General features: G+C 39.3%; 1 protein-coding gene across 9 annotated transcripts in view; it reads right to left on the bottom strand.

The window, feature by feature from the left end:
* The window catches only part of NPAS3 (neuronal PAS domain protein 3), a 957,467-nt gene that overhangs the window by 471,964 nt on the left and 465,850 nt on the right, over positions 1–19,653 (bottom strand). For 7 of the 9 annotated variants that reach the window (XM_027521413.1, XM_027521415.1, XM_027521416.1 and 4 more), the window contains one exon: positions 11,068–11,150. In XM_027521413.1, coding sequence (XP_027377214.1) covers positions 11,068–11,150 — 83 coding nt within the window. The remainder of the gene's footprint in view (positions 1–11,067; positions 11,151–19,653) is intronic. The other 2 variants (XM_027521414.1, XM_027521417.1) reach the window with 1 other exon arrangement.

The following is a 19,653-nucleotide window of genomic DNA, read 5'->3' as shown; positions in this document are numbered from 1 at the left end:
ATGCTAATAACAGATGTTGCATTCTCCAGCCTCACCCCAACATGACTGTAAGTAGCTCTTTTGCCTATAACCTAATTTCTCTAAAGAATCTTCTTAGTCTTCTACAATTGAGTGGGTCTCAAGACACTGAAGCGGTGCTGTCACTAGAAATACGTAAATGTTAACAGAAATATAAAGTGTCACAAGATATTTTGTTTCCCTTATTACACTGACCACAAATTTTTAAATATTTCTGATAAAGAACCTATACTTTCTCGTTTATCTTAAAAAGAATTCTGCAGGACCAAAACAGTATGTAAACCAACCATGATTCCAGGGTATATCCTTAAACTATCTTCAAACTATGATTAAAAATGGAAGCATATAAATTTAAACATAAATTCTAACATTATTTTGTTCTAAATCTGATTCACAGCATTCTCTTTTAAACCTAGGCTCTTCTTTTACTTCTACTCTCTAATCCATGGTCGAAGGTATTAAAAGAAGAAAAACCACAGGATTGAAATCTGACATTTCACTGAAGTCTGTAGTGTCATCCATTTTATACATGCAAATCTCTGATGACTTAACCTATCAAATACAAAAATAGCAACATTTGAGATCCCTGTTCCCCATCCATTTTAAGAAAATATACACTTTAGTTACACTGGTCTGCTAAGGTGATGACCACCGTCAATGTCTTCTATAAGAGAGTTGTTCTACTGAAAAATAATTCTTTCAAGAACAATTATCTCCTTAGTGATGCTGAGGAAGACAAGAGGTCATGTAACTCCTTTGCCCAGCCTTTTCTGATTCACTCCCTGGGAGAGACCCTCAGGTGTTATAATATTGGAATGTTCTTGGTGATTCTTTCTTGGTTTTCCTCACAATGTCAGCTCAAGAGATTCTCTTTTAGTTTGGGGTTTGAATGCCCTACAATTCAAACATTTCTTAATACCCAGAAATAATGTAAAGTTATTGAGTTAGCTATAGAAGGGTTCATGCAACATAGACAAGTTCAAAACTAACACGTTGGTGCCACACTTCCACCACTATCTCCCTTTAGGGAATTTTTTATAAAAGATTTTTATTCTCCCAAGACTTCATTTAAAATAATTGCAGTTCTATATCATTTATATATAAACTTGTGGATATTTATGAGCTTATTCATCCAACTCAGTTTCATTTACTATAATATCCAAAACTAGTTATGAATAAAAACCACTCCTCAATTACTCTATAAGTAACAGTTATTAGTAGTGATATGTATTACTCAATGTCAGTAACAGGCACCCTTCTGTAGTTCACCATAATGTATTCATGACTAATACAAACATAAACCCTAAAAAATCTTCCACATACAAAGTTTGATTTGATTGCTTTGTTTTGTCACCTGTGAGGCAAGGCAATACTATGGAGTATGCAAAAACAATACTACAATTTCACATAACAATTATATAAGCTTTATTTACAGAATGAAAAAACAAACAAAACCCCTCAAACCCTTCTGCTAAGGGCATGCAAATAATTAAAGAACTCCATTCATAAATCTGGCACCTAAGGGAAAGTCATTCCCCTAGTTAATTTTACAAGTTACAAGGATGCTGTTACCATTTTCTGTTCCGTTAACTTTGATAAAGTAAAATATGAATATTCTATCTGGTCTCTAAACTGGGTAAGTAAAAGTAAATACCACTTATACTTTATTCATATTAAGGAATCATGAAGTGAGAACAATAATGCCTAGAGAGAACTTTTAAAGCAGGAACCAAGTCAGTGCTGAGTCACAAGTATTACATTCTGGAAAAGGCTCACATAATGGCTCAAAGTTCTTGGATTTTTCTTGTGTGTGCTTAGTCGCTCAGTTGTGTCCAACTCTCTGTGGCCCCATGGACTGTAGCCTGCCTGCCAGGCTCCTCTGTCCATGGAATTCTCCAGCAAGAATACTGGAGTGGGTTGCCATTTCCCCCTCTGGGGATCTTCCTGACTCACGGACTGAACCCATGTTTCTTGCGTCTCCTGCACCGGCAGGTGGGTTCTTTACCACTAGCGCCACCAGGGAAGCCTGGGATTTTTACTTCACCTGTTACAAACAGCACAGTTCTCAATTTGACCCCTTGCCTCTAACCCCTCCTCTGATCAATGAGTCACAGAAGAATAAAGTCAGCTACAACGTCTCAGGCCCAATGCCCCTGCCTCACAGTCGTGCAGCAGCGAGGCTGACACCCCTTGATTGTCTCGCCTCTCCTGCAGAAGATGCCCCTGTGCTGAAATTCATACCTGAAACAGCTATAGGTTCCCTGAGGCTACAGTAAGGGTACAGTATATATAATACAAATGGTGGCCCTAGAACTGCACAGTATGAAGCCTGGACCATGGCCATGCCTGTGTATACAAGTATTAGATCATTACATTGGAAAATAACTTTGTAACAGTTGATTTTTATATTGACAGAATCACCATTATATTTATTTCACCCCTCTCAGTAGGAAAGAAGTCACATTTTAATGGATCTATAAAACTTCCTAAATCTTCTTAAGAGAATATATGGCTAATAAGATGTACCTTTATAGGAACTAAAGATCCTCTTGATGAAAGTGAAAGAGGAGAGTGAAAAAGCTGGCTTAGTTCAAAAAACTAAGATGATGGCATCTAGTCACATCACTTCATGGCAAACAGATGGGAAAGAAATGGAAACAGTGGCAGGTTTTATTTTCTTGGGCTCCAAAATTACTGTGGATGGTGACCACAGCCATGAAATCAAAAACACTTGCTCCTTGGAAGAAAAGCTATGACAAACCTAGACAGCATATTAAAAAGCAGAGACATCACTTTGCCAACAAAAGTCTGTCTAGTCAAAGCTATGGTTTTTCCAGTAGTCATGTATGGATGCGAGAGTTGAACCATAAAGAAAGCTGACTGCCAAAGACCTGATGCTTTCGAACTGTGGTGCTGGAGAAGACTCTTGAGAGTCATTTGAACTGCAAGGAGATCAAACCAGTAAATCCTAAAGGAAGTCAACCTTGAATATTCATTGGAAGGGCTGATGCCAAAGCTGAAACTCCAATACTCGGGCCACCCAATGCAAAGAGCTGACTCACTGGAAAACACCCTGATGCTGGGAAAGATTGAGGGCAGGAAGAAAAGGGAATGACAGAGGCTAAGATGGTTGGAAGGCATCACTGATCAATGGACATGAGTTTGGGCAAATTCCGGGAGATAGTGAAGGACAGGGAAGCCTGGTGTGCTGCAGTTCATGGGGATGCAAAGAGTTAGAAATGACTTAGTGACTGAACAACAACAATACGATGCACGTGGCAAACACATATACTGCAGTACATAGAATAGGTGGGCCAAAAATTAAGAAGTCCTTAGCATGTCTGTCCACAAAACACCCCTGGGGCTAGTATGGGGATCAGCAAGGTGTGGCACCTGTGCAGGGAATTCCGAGGTGTTACCTGAGCCCCAGTTCTGGTGCTCAGAACTGATCTGTATTTTACCTTCCAATTTCCATCAGTCCCCTAGTTCTGTTCACTACAAATATAAAGTCTTGCCTTTTATAACCTATCTTTTAAAAGGTCCTCATCATTTCTTGGCAAGTATTTATAATCTAGTCATAACATCCTGGGTTCAAATTCAACTCTCACTTAACTAGCTATGTGAGTTTAGTCATGTAATTGTTATGTGAGTTTTCTAAGAAATCTTAGTTTACTCAATTGTAAGATATGCACAGAGTACCTGAATCACAGATACACATTGTATTAACTGATGATATAAGAAGAGTAGTTAGCATAATACATAGAACTTAATACATACCAAAAATTTAATAAATTTAAGTTAAAATCAACCTGGCTTAGGCCTTTCTCATTAAAACACACTTTACTTGGTATATGAATTAGAAATGCAAACTTATAATCAAAATACTCAATGGAAAAAAAAGGTTAAATAATGATACATCCATAGTATAGAATGACATATAGCCATTAAAAATAATGGAAGCCTATCCTTTCCTAATGCAGACATGAGCACTTGATATTGATTTTTTAAAAGTTGATTGCTAAAGAGCATATCATTGACCAATACTTGACCCCATGAATCTCAGATTTATAAACATACTCTTAACAACATTAATACAAAATTGTCCTGTAACACTATCTTCTCATCTCCAAACTGGACTTTACCACAAATATTCAAACATTTCTACCTTCTATCACTTTTTAGGTTTGTCTTCTGAACCAAAAATTTTACTGCAATGCTTTAACTGACAAAACCTATGACATCTCTTCAATATTTGTCCCCCTGAAGGATTTATATCCTCAGTCACCTTGATACTTCTTCCTTGCATGCTAAGTCACTTCAGGTATGGCTGAATCTTTGTGATCCCATGGACTTTAGCCCACCAGGGTCCTCTGTCCATGGGATTCTCCAGGCAAAAATGCTGGGGTGGGTTGCCATGCCCTCCTCCAGGGGATCTTCTTGACCCAAGGATCAAACCTGTGTCTTCTGCATTGGCAGGTAGGTTCTTTACTCTTATCTTTGTCTACTCCTTTCTACAAATAGCTGTGAAAAGAAGAGAAGTGAAAAGCAAAGGAGAAAAGGAAAGATATACCCATTTGAACGTAGAGTTCCAAAGAATAGCAAGGAGAGATAAGAAAGCCTTCCTCAGCAATCAATGCAAAGAAACAGAGGAAAGCAGTAGAATGGGAAAGACTAGAGATCTCTTCAAGAAAACTAGAGATACCAAGGGAACATTTCATGCAAAGATGGGCTTGATAAAGGGCAGAAATGGTATGGACCTAATAGAAGCAGACGATATTAAGAAGAGATGGCAAGAATACACAGAAGAACTGTACAAAAAAGATCTTCATGACACAGATAATCACAATGGTGTGATCACTCACCTAGAGCCAGACATCCTGGAAAGTGAAGTCAAGTGGGCCTTAGGAAGCATCACTATGAACAAGCTAGTGGAGGTGATGGAATTCCAGTTGAGCTATTTCAAATCCTAAAACATGATGCTGTGAAAGTGCACTCAATATGTCAGCAAATTTGGAAAACTCAGCAGTGGCCACAGGACTGGAAAAGGTCAGTTTTCATTCCAATTCCTAAAAAAGGCAATGTCAAAGAATGCTCAAACTACCACACAACTGCATTCATCTCAGTTCAGTTCAATCGCTCAGTCATGTCCGACTCTTTGCGACCCCATGAATCGCAGCACACCAGGCCTCCCTGTCCATCACCAACTCCCGGAGTTCATGCAACTCACGTGCATCAAGTTGGTGATGCCATCCAGCCATCTCATCCTCTGTCGTCCCCTTCTCCTCCTGCCCCCAATCCCTCCCAACATCAGGGTCTTTTCCAGTGAGTCAACTCTTTGCATGAGGTGGCCAAAGTATTGGTGTCTCAACCTCAGCATCAGTCCTTCCAGTGAACACCAGGACTGGTCTCCTTTAGGATAGACTGGTTGGATCTCCTTGCAGTCCAAAGGACTCGCAAGAGTCTTCTCCAGCACTACAGTTCAAAAGCATCAATTCTTGGGCACTCAGCTTTCTTCACAGTCCAACTCTCACATCCATAATGACCACTAGTCAAGCCATAGCCTTAACTAGACGGACTTTTGTTGGCAAAGTAATATCTCTGCTTTTTAATATGCTATCTAAGTTGGTCATAACTTTCCTTCCAAGGAGTAAGCGTCTTTTAATTTCATGGCTACAATCACCATCTACAGTGATTTTGGAGCCTCATCTCACATGCTAATAAAGTCATGCTCAAAATTCTTCAGGCCAGGCTTCAGCAATACGTGAACTGTGAACTTCCAGATTTTCAAGCTGGATTTAGAAAAGGCAGAGGAACCAGAGATCAAATTGCCAACATCTGTTGGATCATTGAAAAAGCAAGAGAATTCTAGAAAAATATCTATTTCTGCTTTATTGACTACGCCAAAGCCTTTGACTGTGTGGATCACAACAAACGGTGGAAAATTCTGAAAGAGATGGGAATACCAGACCACCTGACCTGCCTCTTGAGAAATCTGTATGCAGGTCAGGAAGCAACAGTTAGAACTGGACATGGAACAACAGACTGGTTCCAAAAGGAGTATGACAAGGCTGTATATTGTCACCCTGCTTATTTAACTTCTATGAAGGGTACATCATGAGAAACGCTGGGCTGGAGGAAGCACAAGCTGGAATCAAGACTGCCAAGAAATATCTATAACCTCAGATATGCAGATGACACCATACTTATGGCAGAAAGTGAAGAAGAACTAAAGAGCCTCTTGATGAAAGAGAAAGAGCAGAGTGAAAAAGATGGCTTAAAGCTCAACATTCAGAAAACTAAGATCATGGCATCTGGTCCCATCACTTCATGGGAAATGGATGGGGAAACAGTGGAAACAGTGTCAGACTTTATTTTTTTGGGCTACAAAATCACTGCAGATGCTGACTGCAGCCATGAAATTAAAAGACGCTTATTCCTTGGAAGGAAAGTTATGACCAACCTAGATAGCATATTCAAAAGCAGGGACATTACTTTGCCAACAAAGGTTTGTCTAGTCAAGGCTATGGTTTTTCCTGTGGTCATGTATGGATGTGAGAGTTGGACTGTGAAGAAGGCTGAGCGCCGAAGAACTGATGCTTTTGAACTGTGGTGTTGGAGAAGACTCTTGAGAGTCCCTTGCACTGCAAGGAGATCCAACCAGTCCATCCTAAAGGAGATCAGTCCTGGGTGTTCATTGGAAGCACTGATGTTGAAGCTGAAACTCCAATACTTTGGCCACCTGATGCGAAGAGCTGATTCATTGGAAAAGACCCTGATGATGGGAAAGATTGAGGGCAGGAGGAGAAGGGGACTACAGAGGATGAGATGGCTGGATGGCATCATCAACTCAATGGACATGAGCTTGGGTAAACTCCGGGAGTTGGCGATGGACAGGGAGGTCTGGCGTGCTGCAGTTCACGGGGTCGCAAAGAGTTGGACACGACTGAGATACTAAACTGAACTCCTTTCCCATTTTCTATTTGCATCTTAAAGGAATGGCATGTATGGGGTTGCCTCGCCTCAGCCCTTTTCTCTCCTTGTTCCATATGATCTCCATTTGTCTGCAACTCGCTGTTTGATCTGAACTACCGTTCATCTACACAAAGCAATAATGCCCCACCCTGTTTTCACCCTTTGCCTTGATCTTTCTCTAGAAGATCAGACTCAGTTTTCCAACTGCTTACCTCTTACAGATTTGGTTATGTAACAAGATACCCCTTTCAGCCTCTCTTAGGCAAGAGTATCACTGGGAACCTTTTATCAGGCTAGAAGATCTGTGATCACTGATAACTCCTACCATTCCCTAGCTTTTCATCTGTAATTCATACCATGTGCCATTCCTGTGTGTCTATTCATAGAGGTTCTATCTCAGATAAGATCTTAATTTGGATATTAGACTGTTATAATAGTTTCCTAAATTGTCTCTTTATAATAGCCTCTCATAATACAGAGGATTCCTAGATTGTATTTTAATAGTAACACCAGAAACAAACCAAAGGTTTATCTTGTCACTCTCTTGTATGAAAGCCTTCTCCATAGGCTTATTGCTGATTACACCATCCTGGCTTGGCTTACTGGGCTTGTGCAATATGGCTGGTAAGTTCTCCATCTTATCTCTTATGTGCTCCTCTGTGTATGTGAAACAGCCATCAAGTTAAACACCTTAACAGTCCCCAAATAAGATCTGTGATGAGTTGCCTCCATGCTTTGTGTTCTTCATTTCTTTGCCTGCCATGTTCTTTGGTTGTCTTTGGCTAGTAAACTCCTATTCATCCATCAACAACTTTGAGCGGTCTTCTCTGATGCTTTGTGGCAAATTCAGAGCCTCACTCTTTCACAGGCCTCTAGTAAGATACTTGACCAGTGTGATGCTTCTCACTTTATGGAATCTCCTGGTTCTTTAACCAAATGATTGCAAGCTAGTTAAGGAGAGCAGCCATGCGCCTACTACAGCCAATTATGTTGTTACTAAGTATTGACTCTTTTTCTTTTTTGGTAATGATGGTAAACTATGATGTTAGAGACTATGCCAACCTTGTTGACCACACAGGTTTGTTTATTCCACCCCCTCCCCCACCCCAATATTTACAAACAAAAGAAGGGTAGGGGAGAAAGAAGAAAAAATTTACATCAGGCCCCATGAATCAACCAGATTCAACTATGGAACCTCCTGAAGGAAAAATAAGGAAACCATGTTACCTAAGCAGACTACTGAGAAACCTTGAATGCAGTACATAGATCTATGGGTTCAAGAATTACCCTGCTGGGAGAGAAGACAACTAACCAGACAGCCTAGAGGAAGCCCTTCTTGTTACTGCTACTTCCCAATCCATTCCTATCTGCAATTTTAGCATATCATTTTGAGAAGCATACACAATTCTTCCCCTCCATAACCTTTGGTTTTAGAATCGAAAGATAGGAGTTTCTAGTTTCTATGACAATTTCAAGACTATCTAGTGCAACCACACTTGGATGCCTGACTTTCTTGAAAGCATCTTTACAAAGCCATCTATGCTTCTAACGCTAAAGGTTTTGAGTGTGTTGGAAATGCAGACAGCTTTATTTCCAAGTTTTGTTACATGGAGGCAATTTCTTTTTCTATTCAACTTTCATCTCTTTCTCTTTTTTCTACACTCTGAAGACACAGAATGTATCTAATCCTCCTTTTTTTTCTTCTTTTGGAATGAGGCCTTCAAATAGATAAGAGAGGATATTAATGTCCCTTTTATGCCATGTATTTCCCACACTTAACTTCACCACGCCCTTTGCCACATCTCATGTAACACGATTTCCAGTTCATGCACTCATCTAGTTATTCCACTCCAAATGACATCCAGCTGTCTATACCCCTTCAAGAGTGCTGTTTAAGTCAGGTGTGACCAAACCAAAGAACAGGAGAGTTCAGCAGTCTCATCTAGATCCTCCACTCTCTTAACGGAGTCCAACGTTGAACTGGCACTGGGAACAGTCGCTCTTCATTTCTACACTGCTCTCACTGAGCTTACATTTACACTCTTAAGTTTTTTGTTTTAAATTAGATTTAAATTCTTGCAGCTCCTAAGTCCCCCTCCCTACAAAACAATGAACACAAGATTTCCAGAGAGAATTTAGAGGATAATAGGATACCACTGGAATCATTTCTCTCACTGACAAAGTCTTACGCACCGATGGCTTCAGAATATAAATAGGAGTTATCCTGGATCACATCAGAATCTAACAATGTACAGTTGGCCCTCTGTACTCACAGATTCAACCAACCACGGATCAAAAATATTTGGAAAAAATCCAGAAAGTTCCACAAAGAAAAACATACACTTGCCACATGCCACCAATGATTTGCATAGCATTTGCACTGTATTAGGTACTGTAAATAGTTTAGAGATGATTTCAAGTATAGAAGAGGACATGCATAAGTTATATACAAATACCATGTCATTTTATATTAGAAATTTGAGCAACCACAGAGTTTTCTGTCCACAGGGGTCCTGGAACAAACTCCCCTCACATACAGAGGAACAGTGGTATATATGGTATCACTCATACACAACTTATAATGGAGATTCTGGACAAAAACGTATAGGGAAGAGGGAAATAAAAATGCAAAGATCCAGAAAGAAATATCCTTCCTGTGTCCCTGAAACTTATCTACTACAAAGGTAATTCAAAACTTTATGTGCACAACAGGATAGAATTTCCTAAGGTGTAGTTCAGGAAACATAGTTCTGTGGGATGTCAACATATATTAGTGGAGAAATGAGAAAGATCAAAATAAATACAAATAAATAAGGACCGTTCAGGCCTTAAATTTACAAAGGTGAATAGTGACATCTCAGACCTAATAAAGCATCAAAATTATCTCAAATGGTTGTTAAAAGTAACAAATTCCTGGATTTCACCCTGAAGACCCTGATTTACTAGGTCCAGGAGAGACCCAGGAATTTGTCGTTTGAACAACTGTCTCGATGACACTGAAGCTGTCAGCCAAGGAACCATTTTGGAGAGTCACGGGGGTTTGACCATGGACAATCTGATGAAAGCAGTTTTTCTAGGGTATATATTTTCAAAAATTACATGCTAGATTCAGTACCACTTTGGCTATCTAGAAAATGAAAGCACCATAGAGACCTTTTTTAACAAAAATTACTCTGAATGGACAGGAGTTTGTAGTTTAGCTTTGTTTTTATCCCAAATCTTATCTAAGGAAAGCAACCATCTTTTTCCAATAAGATGCCCAAACACCCCAAATATGTCTGTTTCTTCAATTCCAGGTTAAAAATGAATCTTACATGTACAAAAAATAAATAAATAAATAAAAGCTTTGGCCATGGCAACATTTATCCTGGAAAGAGAAACAATGCAGAATGATAGTCAAGTTAATGATTTGCAAAATCCTAACAGAAAAAGTTCTGAGTAAGTGAGGCGCTAAGTTTGGCATAAATTTTTTCCAAGACTAAATAACTACAGGTCCACGCCTAGTCACCCTCATATTTTTCATGAAAGTCACTGGAAAGATCAAATTATTAATATCTGTCTCCTCTTACTTAAAAACATACTTTAACATCTCACCCTAACAAAGTCGGTACTTTAGGAAAGCTAACATCAGGGTGGGAAGCACTTATGAATATAAACTCAAGCAAAGAACAACTGAAGTTTGGCAACACATAAAAACGTCACATACTTTCACAACAAAACTTTGCTCTTCCAAAAACAAAATATAGCTCCAAAGACACACACATATGTTCACTTACAAATGCAGCACACACAATCATTCTGGGAACAGCCAGCTACTATACATTGTGCGTCAACTCAATAGTACCGTTCATCTCAGTTATTATAGCACAAATAATACTTGCCCTCCCTTTCTCATTAATATTCTCTCAAGGGATGGCTTTCTAAAAAGAAAAAAAATAAATTCATAAAAATTTCATAATTCCAAGATACAACAGCAAGTCATACACATAGCTGCAATAAAAGGCATTTTCATAAAAAGACTAAACACGTGGATTTTTCCTAGCAAAATGTAAGCAACCTTTTTTCGTTTAAAGGTACCTGTAAAATGTGACTTCCCAAATGTGCTTCAAATACTTCAATGGCCAGTGCACTGGGGCTTCTCCTTCGCTGTGCACCTATAACTTAAAGAAAAAAGAAAAAGAAAAGGAAAGAAAGAAAGAAAGAAATTAAGTTGGGGCTCCAATTCACACCTTCAGCTTCATTTCTCTTTAATTGTATCACTAGATAGCTACTATAGCTCTAAGATCTGAGAGAATCACAAGCCAGTTTTAACTCTGGTTCTCAGTTGCCTGAGCAAATCAGAGCCGAGGCTGAATTTTCATCTCAGAATATCAACTTCTACAAACATTAAAATCAGATTTAATGTTTTTCTTTTTGGACTGTTTTCCCTATACTGGAGCAAAAAAATAGAGGAATGTTCACATTAAAAAAAAATAAATTAGTAAGCTGCTTTTCTTAAAATTTAGGTATTGTTATTTTTAAAGCAAATACATATTTCCTTTTCCTCCCAGAGAAACCTGAACATTTAATATCCTCTAGGCCAGGAAAAAAGCCAACAGGATTTTTTAAATGTTCTAATGCAATAACTTTATCATAATTTAATAAGCACAACATGTTGGCTAGGAGATTCTCATTAGTGACTGTTTGCACTAGTGTGAAGTGTCTCAGGATGGCTGGATTTCATATTTACTGAACATTCACATGTAACTGTTCCTACAGGACCCGCAGGAAGCCCAGGTGGAAGCTTGTTTAGCCTGTACCTCACAGCTCAGTGACTGTTTCCTTATCTGAATACTTCTGTTCTTCTGCTAAGGTATAGTTAGCCTTTCTGTTCCTGGCATACCCTGCATGTGTGTGTTGTCTGCAGGCACATACACCCAGAGAGCCTCCCGATCCTTAACAGAAGGGCTGACTGCATGATATTTAGGGGATCCAGAATTGTGGGTCATCACTTCACAATTTCTTTCTTTTTTTTTGCACGGGGTCATGATTTGCTTTTAAATCTGTTCTAGCTATTTTTCCAGTTTTAAAAAGTCCTCAAACATAAAAATCTACTTTGCTTTCCAGCAATTTATGAAAGAAAATATTCAGAACTTTTCCATATTTCAAACAAATACATCCCTTACCTCTTCCTGCTTTTCTTAAAAATTGACAAACCTCGGTTCCCTCAAATCTAGACACTATGAATTGAAAATAAAATTAAACCCCCTTTCTTTCTTCTCCAAACGCTTTCAGCTAGTTGACAAGACAATGCCAGCAAAATGCTGCTGGGATAATTCTGTTATGTTTCAGTTATTACTAAGTCAGTTAGATCCATACCTTAGTAGGGATAATATAAGTGTACTTAGGATCATTGTGCTGTGCAAAAGTAGGCAGTTCCCCCCTGAAATTGTGAGCTAATGTCTGCCATGTCTGAAAGGCACTTTGAAACTAGTATGAGTGGTAAGTATCACTATTACTTGCAAGAGGAAATAAAAAGGGCATTTTCTTTCAATGGGAAAATTTATAAAATATAATTGAAGAGTGATTATTATCAAGGAATATTCCAGTTGGAAGGGACTTTAGAGATCGCTATTCTAACTTCTTCATTTGCTTCAGAAGCAAAACACACAACTAATAATTTTAAAATAGAAAAAAATCAATTTTCTACCCTCAGATTAATCACTACTATAAGTATAGACATAAGATTTTTAAAATTTTAATATTAAGATGTACTTAAGACAGTATTACTGGGTGTGTGTGCATTTCTGATTAATTTCCTATTCTAACATGCACATTACTCCCTTCAAAACTCCTTTGGCATTTTTGATAATGCAGCTGTCTTGCTGAATACTGTTTTCAGTTTCTAGAGTGTTAATTGCACATTATGGTTGCTTGGTGTGAATGATCCCACATGAATAAAATCTGCAGTTCTCTCTCTTTTTTTTTTTAAAGATTGTTGGGGGGAGGGGAGCTTTGGAGAGGCAGAAGGGGGTGTTAAAAAACTTCAAAAGTGTCCACTCTGTTATTGAGGCAGTAATTAGGATTCAGAAAGCTCTTTATTAATAGTTTAAAATTTGGGGGCATTTCAGGACTTCCAATAATGAGGTTTAAAATAAACCCCTGTAACTCACAGAGAAAATGGACTGATCTCAGAGAACATACACTATTCTCCAATGAACTGGATTAAGAGGGGGGCAGCAGAGTAACAGCCACCGATCTATTGAGGACCTTGAAACATCACAGGAAATGAAAGGAACTTGTTCATTCACTAGAAGGTCCAAGGAGTAGGCTCCAATAACAACTGCCTTCTTGAAGCATGAACTATACTGCAGGAACTATACCGGGTTCCTGCAGGGGTTATTTAAGCCTGGCCATTGACAGCCATTCTTTTCTTGCCTTTCCTCAACTTAGGGCTCAGCTGTTCTTCAGGTAAGTGGTGCAAATGCATACATAATTGGGAATTTTATTTTAAAACCTTACTGGTCAGTCTGGAAATCCCACATGCCTCCATCAGGTCTTCTGTCCACGAGTCCTACACCCGCATAGTTATTTCCTTTGTTCTTCAGATCCTCTATAGAAACCCGAGTGTGCATTCTAGTACATGCCAGCATAACACACAAGAATCTTGTAAGTGGTTTCATGCTTTTCCCTTCAATGGCATTTTTATTACACTGGAACTTCTCTTGATTTATATGTTTTGCACTTATGCAGGTGATGTGGGGCTGTAATGACAGTTCCTAATTTTACAACCAACATAAATATGTTAAACAGGAACCCATTATGCCCCAGGTAGAAGCCCAGCTCTGACTTGAAGCATTATTGGTGACTGAATAGATGTTAAATGTGTACTTTTTATCTTGTACTTTTCATCCCACCACATTTGGGATTTTGAGTACTGAGATAATAATCTGATAACTCAGGAACAATACAAACACAGTTATTTTGTTCCTCTATGTTAATCTCATTGTGTTTATGGAGTATCATTTATGCCTAAAGAAAAACTGAAGAGGCACTTCCTCAGTGAGGGTCATCATTCTCAGAAAAGTAATACACTGTTTATGAAGTTCTCTCAGACTGCTGTGTTTTGGAAGTTGACAGTTTTTAAAACCATTTGGTAGTGCCCACACACTGCATACTTGGTACTGCTATACAGGTTAATGTTTAATCTGCAGACACTTCGGTCATTTGTCTGTTCAATTAAAAGACAATGCTTTGGAATGTAAAGAATACTAAATCAACCAAAAAATGCATAGCACATTGCTAAATAAATGGAACATGTAATCCTATATCTGTGAAGACTATATCTCAGCCACTGACAGTGATGAGAATTGTATAATTTGAACAGGTTATATGAACTGGTAAAAGGAAAAAAAAACAAGCCACAGTAGTTCAAATTCAGTTCAGAAATTACTGAGTACCTATGTGATGCTGAAACTTGCTAGCCACTGTAGGGTACCCTGTGCTATAAAACCTCATAAACATTCCATCAGAAAATTTTAAGCAATTCGAAACAAACCTAGGCCCAGCATAACATGATCAAGAAAACAACATGATCATCTCATGTTTTTCAAGGGTTAGAAATAAAACACCTAGATTTTTAAGAGACTTTAAATGGAAGCAATGTATAGGGAGAAAGATTTTTAAAAATTGACTGAAGAAATTCTGATTGTCTCAGAAATATAAAATGATATGATGAATCATTAGGATTGCACATTTGGCCTTTCTCTCATTAAAAAATGGAAGACAAAAAAAAAAAAAAGAAAGACAGAAGAAAACCCCAATCTGAAGCATGTATCTGAAAAATTCATTTTGTCCCTCAACGGTGTCAGCAAAAAATAACCTAGACTCTTCCACATAACCTTGTGAGGTAGTCTTTGAGAATTAATTAAGTGCAATAAAAGACAATCCCTCTTTGGGGAAATACACCACACACTCCCAGTCATATTCCTAACCAGTGCCCGTCACCTTCAGGGATGCACAAACGCCAGGAAGGCTGAGGATTATCGCTCAGTGGGAGTTTGACCTATTCAGACAAAAGGTCAGCTTGCCATTGAAGAACCCATTAGAAAACAGAAGCAGGCCAGCTTAGTGGACACACGTAATGAACGGCGGAAAAGTCATGAGCCATTCTTGCCTTGCGTCCCGCTTGCCCTTTTCCCCCTAACCCTCCCCGCCCCCATTTCCAGAGCAGCTGCAGCTGCCCCAGCCCCTCCCTGCACAGTTCACACTGGGAAGGTAAACCACAGGCAGGGAGAGAGAAAGGGGTGCATTATTTCAGGGATCCCTTGAACAAGACACTCAAAAGTGAGGAGGATGACACTGGGAGGCAGGGTTGCCAAGAAACTGTTTGATTTGGGAAACGTCATTAGCAGATAGGGAATACCATTTTGGGGCTATTTTCTCATCCAGCTCTCCCTCCACGGGGAGCCGAGTGGCAGGATGGGTGGATGTAGCCTTAACGTTCTGCAGGTGGTATTTCAAGAGTGGAGTCATCCACTGAGTAAAAAGGCAAGTTTGGTGGGTACCCTCGGAATCTGCTGTGTAAGGGGCAAGACTCTGTTCCTACACTGAGCGTGGGGGAAGAGAGGACTAAAGGAAATCCTGGACATCACTCCCTGGGCTTTAGCACTTGGGCTAAGCAAAGTCGGAGTCTGGGAAAGAAAAGAGTACAGAATGCTTAATGAGTCTTCCCATGACTACCAAAGAGAAGAAAAGGGATTTCCCTTGAAGAATGTCAATTAGCCTCCCTCACTGTAGGGCAGATGAAGCCAGGGAGGGTTTTCTCAGAAGTCTCAGAACTTTATGAAGTATATAGTTGTGTATATGTGTATGTGTGTCTCCCTATAAAAATAAACATTGATATGCTTTTATTGACTATGGGACCAAGTCTTCATTCTGACACTTATTCTTACCGCTCCCCCTACTGCCCAAATTCACAGTTTGTACCCTTTCAACACTAAATTCCTCACTGTTTGTGCATGCCCTAAACACTGGTGGAATTTCAGGTCGGGATGGGGAAGATGCACTGGAATCACGAGTGGTAGGTACCTGATTAACCCAAACAGCAGCCCTAAAATCGAAACTGTTGTCAAAAGCCTGATGTGTGGAGTTTCCACACACTACATGAAGCGAATGTCTGAAAACAAAGAACAACAACACTTTTTCAATGTATTTTCACCAAGATAAGTTTTTTGCCCCTTAAAATACAGGATAACTGAGAACCAGCGAAAAGAAACAGGGACAGGTATTGCTGATCAGGCATTTGAATGGTAGGTTAACATTAAATAATAAGAAAGGAAACCTTCCATATTCAAAAACAGTGTAGTATGGGCTTATTTTTAAACTCAGATCCAGAATGTTCTAAAAAATACATTTTTATAATTCATATCTCAAGCCTATTAACACATTATATTACCAATTTAGACAAAAGAAGTATTTAATCTGTTAAAATAACTGAAACTCTAAGAAGTCTTATGCTGATTCAAAAATTCTTTTTTGCAACACATTTAAATTTCTCCCACAATTTAAAGTTGCACTGAATATATTCAGGAAAAGCGTTAAGGGCGATAAGACTGTAAGAGTATTAATATTTACAAATGAATGGCTGGATTTAAGAAGAAGGAATCATGTCTGCTTTTATCAAAAAAAGCCTATCTGTATGGCTACAACTAGTACAAACTAAGGGAAATACACAAAACACTCAATGATCTGTTTACACAAGAATGTGTTTAGCATGCACTTCCTATCTTCTGCAGAACTTACACAGTATTCACAGATTGTGAACACTTTCTTTACAAAACTTTTCTTCATCAGAATGGTAAACTGCCTAAAAGTGAAATGGCACCCATGTATTACTTTTGTAAGTCTTAAAAATGCTTCTTGTATGAATTACAAGGACTTCTTTTCAGTACGAAGTTTTCATTTTAAAGAGTCCTTTTGCCCACTTGCCTCGCTTTTCCTTTGAAGGAAATGAGTTATCAAAGCAGGTGTTTCTTCATCTGTAGGCAGGGAAAGAGGAAAATAGCTGTTTTCTGACAATCTGGAAGTTACTACAGGAGCTATTATAGGTACCTTACATGGGTTACATAGAAGTTGATCAACACACTTCTTGAGAGGACCCAAACTTCCAGCTGACAAGTACATTCTTAAGGCAATGGGGTAAGCTGCTGTTTGGAGCAATAGCACTAGAGAGGATGATGAAGTGCTGACAGTCTGCATCTCTGAGGTCAGAAACCTCAGGAAAATACAGGCATGAGCCACAGGCTAGGCTGAAGGTTGCGGAGCACCTCAGGGGAATCCTCAAGAGATGCATGGAGGTATAAGGGCAGGATTGAAGGAATAGATGAGGGTACGCTTTAGTTCTTGATTCTGTAAAGTAATTATTGCAAATTCAAACAGGACTCTCTAACAACGGTAGGTAACAATCATTTCAATTTAACTTTCTTGATCATTCTCATAACAATGTATACAAAAAACAGTCACTTTTACAGGACTTGAAATCCACCCACAACTCCAAGCCTTTTCTGAATGTATTTTTTGATTTTAACAAAGTGATGCTGCAGGGCTTGCTTTGGATGCAGAGCTTAAACTATTTAATTCCCTTTATATAGTGAAGAAAATGAGAATTTCCTCTTTGTATTTACAAAATAAAAAAAATAGATTATGACTAATTCTTGTCTTTGGATTTCCAGCAGAGATACAGGGTATCATCAATTGCACTCTCTCTCAATTTGGAAAAGTTTGAAGAGTGAGGCAGTTATAAAGTGACTTGAGAACAGAAAGAACAGAAACTATAGAACAGGAGAACCTCTGAGCAGCAGAAGGTCTTGATTTTTATCTAAAGTGAGCTCCGCAAAAGTTATCAACTAATTCATTCTGGCTTCAGGGCTACAGCAGCCAACACTTACCGAGCCTCACTATGAGGCAGGCACGTTGCTGGGCCCTGAGAACACAGAGATGACCGACAGAGAGTCCACTGAGTGAGGTAGTCTTGTGTGATAGAAGGGTCCAGTGGCCACAGGGAGTGGCACTGCAGACACCAGCCCAGGCTCCAAGCCTGAACACATGCCTGAGGTGGAAGGTGCTCTGCCCGAACACCACCTGAAGCTCTGCTTCTGAGCTGCTGCTTTTCTTGTTGTTCCTGTTGTCCTTGTTTCTCTTCTTCCTATGATAACCTTCTACCAATCACCTACTCCATTAAGCCATGAAGGACCAAGTACTCCCGACCACAGCTTTCAAAGGGAAAATTAGAAAATCCCATCTAATTTGGGATCTGAAAGCAGCACAAACTACACCAAGTTGGATCCTTGTCCTTTAATTGGTAGAAATGACCTCCCCCAATAATATGCGAAAACTGTTTTTGAGAAGTTGAAATTTTTAATGGGGGTTAGGTTTGGTATGCTCCCTCAGTAGGGGCTGAAAAAAGAAGGATTATTATACTTTCATTTTGCAAAATGTCTTAAAAGCCTTTCAGCTGAGTGCCATTGTAAGACTGTCACCCCTTCTGACCTCAGTGACACACAGACTGTTAGTGGCATGACTTTGCCCAGTAGGAAGGAACTAGAGATTATCATTGAATTGGTATGGTGTCAGTCAGCATGTGTGCGTGCTAAGTCGCTTCAGTCGTGTCTGACTCTTTGCAACCCCATGGATTATAGCCCGTCAGGCTCCTCTGTCCATGGAATTCTCCAGGCAAGAATAGTGAAGTGGGTTGCCATTTCCTCCTCCAGGGGATCTTCCCAACTCAGGGATTGCAACCACATCTCTTATGTCTCCTGCATTGGCAGGTGGGTTCTTTACCACTATCCCCACCTACACTTAGTCATAAAAGGAAAAAGTTCACATCTGTTATCTTGATTTTTCCCCCCCAAGTCTGATTCCAAAGCTTCATGTTGTGACAACTGTAACATCTGCTACGAATGCTGAGGAAGTCAAGCACAACCTTATTACTTCCATCCTAATGCTCCATCCATCCTTCGGGCTTTCCTAGGCCACTAATATGGCAGGGGGCTCTGCAGGAAGTAGCTTGTGTCTCTGCGGTAGAAAGAAGGCAGTGTCTCTGGTCCTTTCCCCTCCTCTCTCTCCTGCTCATCCACTCATATATTCATATCACATTCTCTCACGTGCTAGCTTACTCTTGGACCCCATCAATGCTTAGTCACGTGTTTAGAGACTTTCTGACAAAAAAACAGTCAAAAATAAATAGTTCCATGAAATAGTGGGCTGTTGACCCAAAGGACATAATGCTACAATTATAACAGCACCAGCTACTGAAAAAGGCATTGATTGATTTCCAGAGCTCAACTATTTCAGACCATGGTAATACATTTTTTTATGAAAAATTTAGTGAACACTTAAAATATGGAAGATATTAACCTCATAGACCTAGGAGCTAGCAATATAAGCCAGGTTCCCATTTCCATTTCTGAATGCTTTCTTAATATGTCAGCAGAAGAAAGCTAAAAGCCTCCACGTGAAATTTGTGTTGAGTCTCTACTTTTAGCTGGGTACCATGTCAGCGGATATAAAAATGAAAGCACCATCCTGACCCTCCAGGTGACCAGAGTCTAGTGTGAAGACATATACATAAGCAAATAAATAAAATCCAACGAATGTGTGACTCTCAACTCTCAACTCTGCATT

Source organism: Bos indicus x Bos taurus, chromosome 21 (assembly GCF_003369695.1).
Source record: "Bos indicus x Bos taurus breed Angus x Brahman F1 hybrid chromosome 21, Bos_hybrid_MaternalHap_v2.0, whole genome shotgun sequence".
NCBI lineage: Eukaryota > Metazoa > Chordata > Mammalia > Artiodactyla > Bovidae > Bos > Bos indicus x Bos taurus.
Note: the sequence above shows the minus strand (reverse complement) of the source record. Positions and strands in the feature narration are given on the sequence as shown.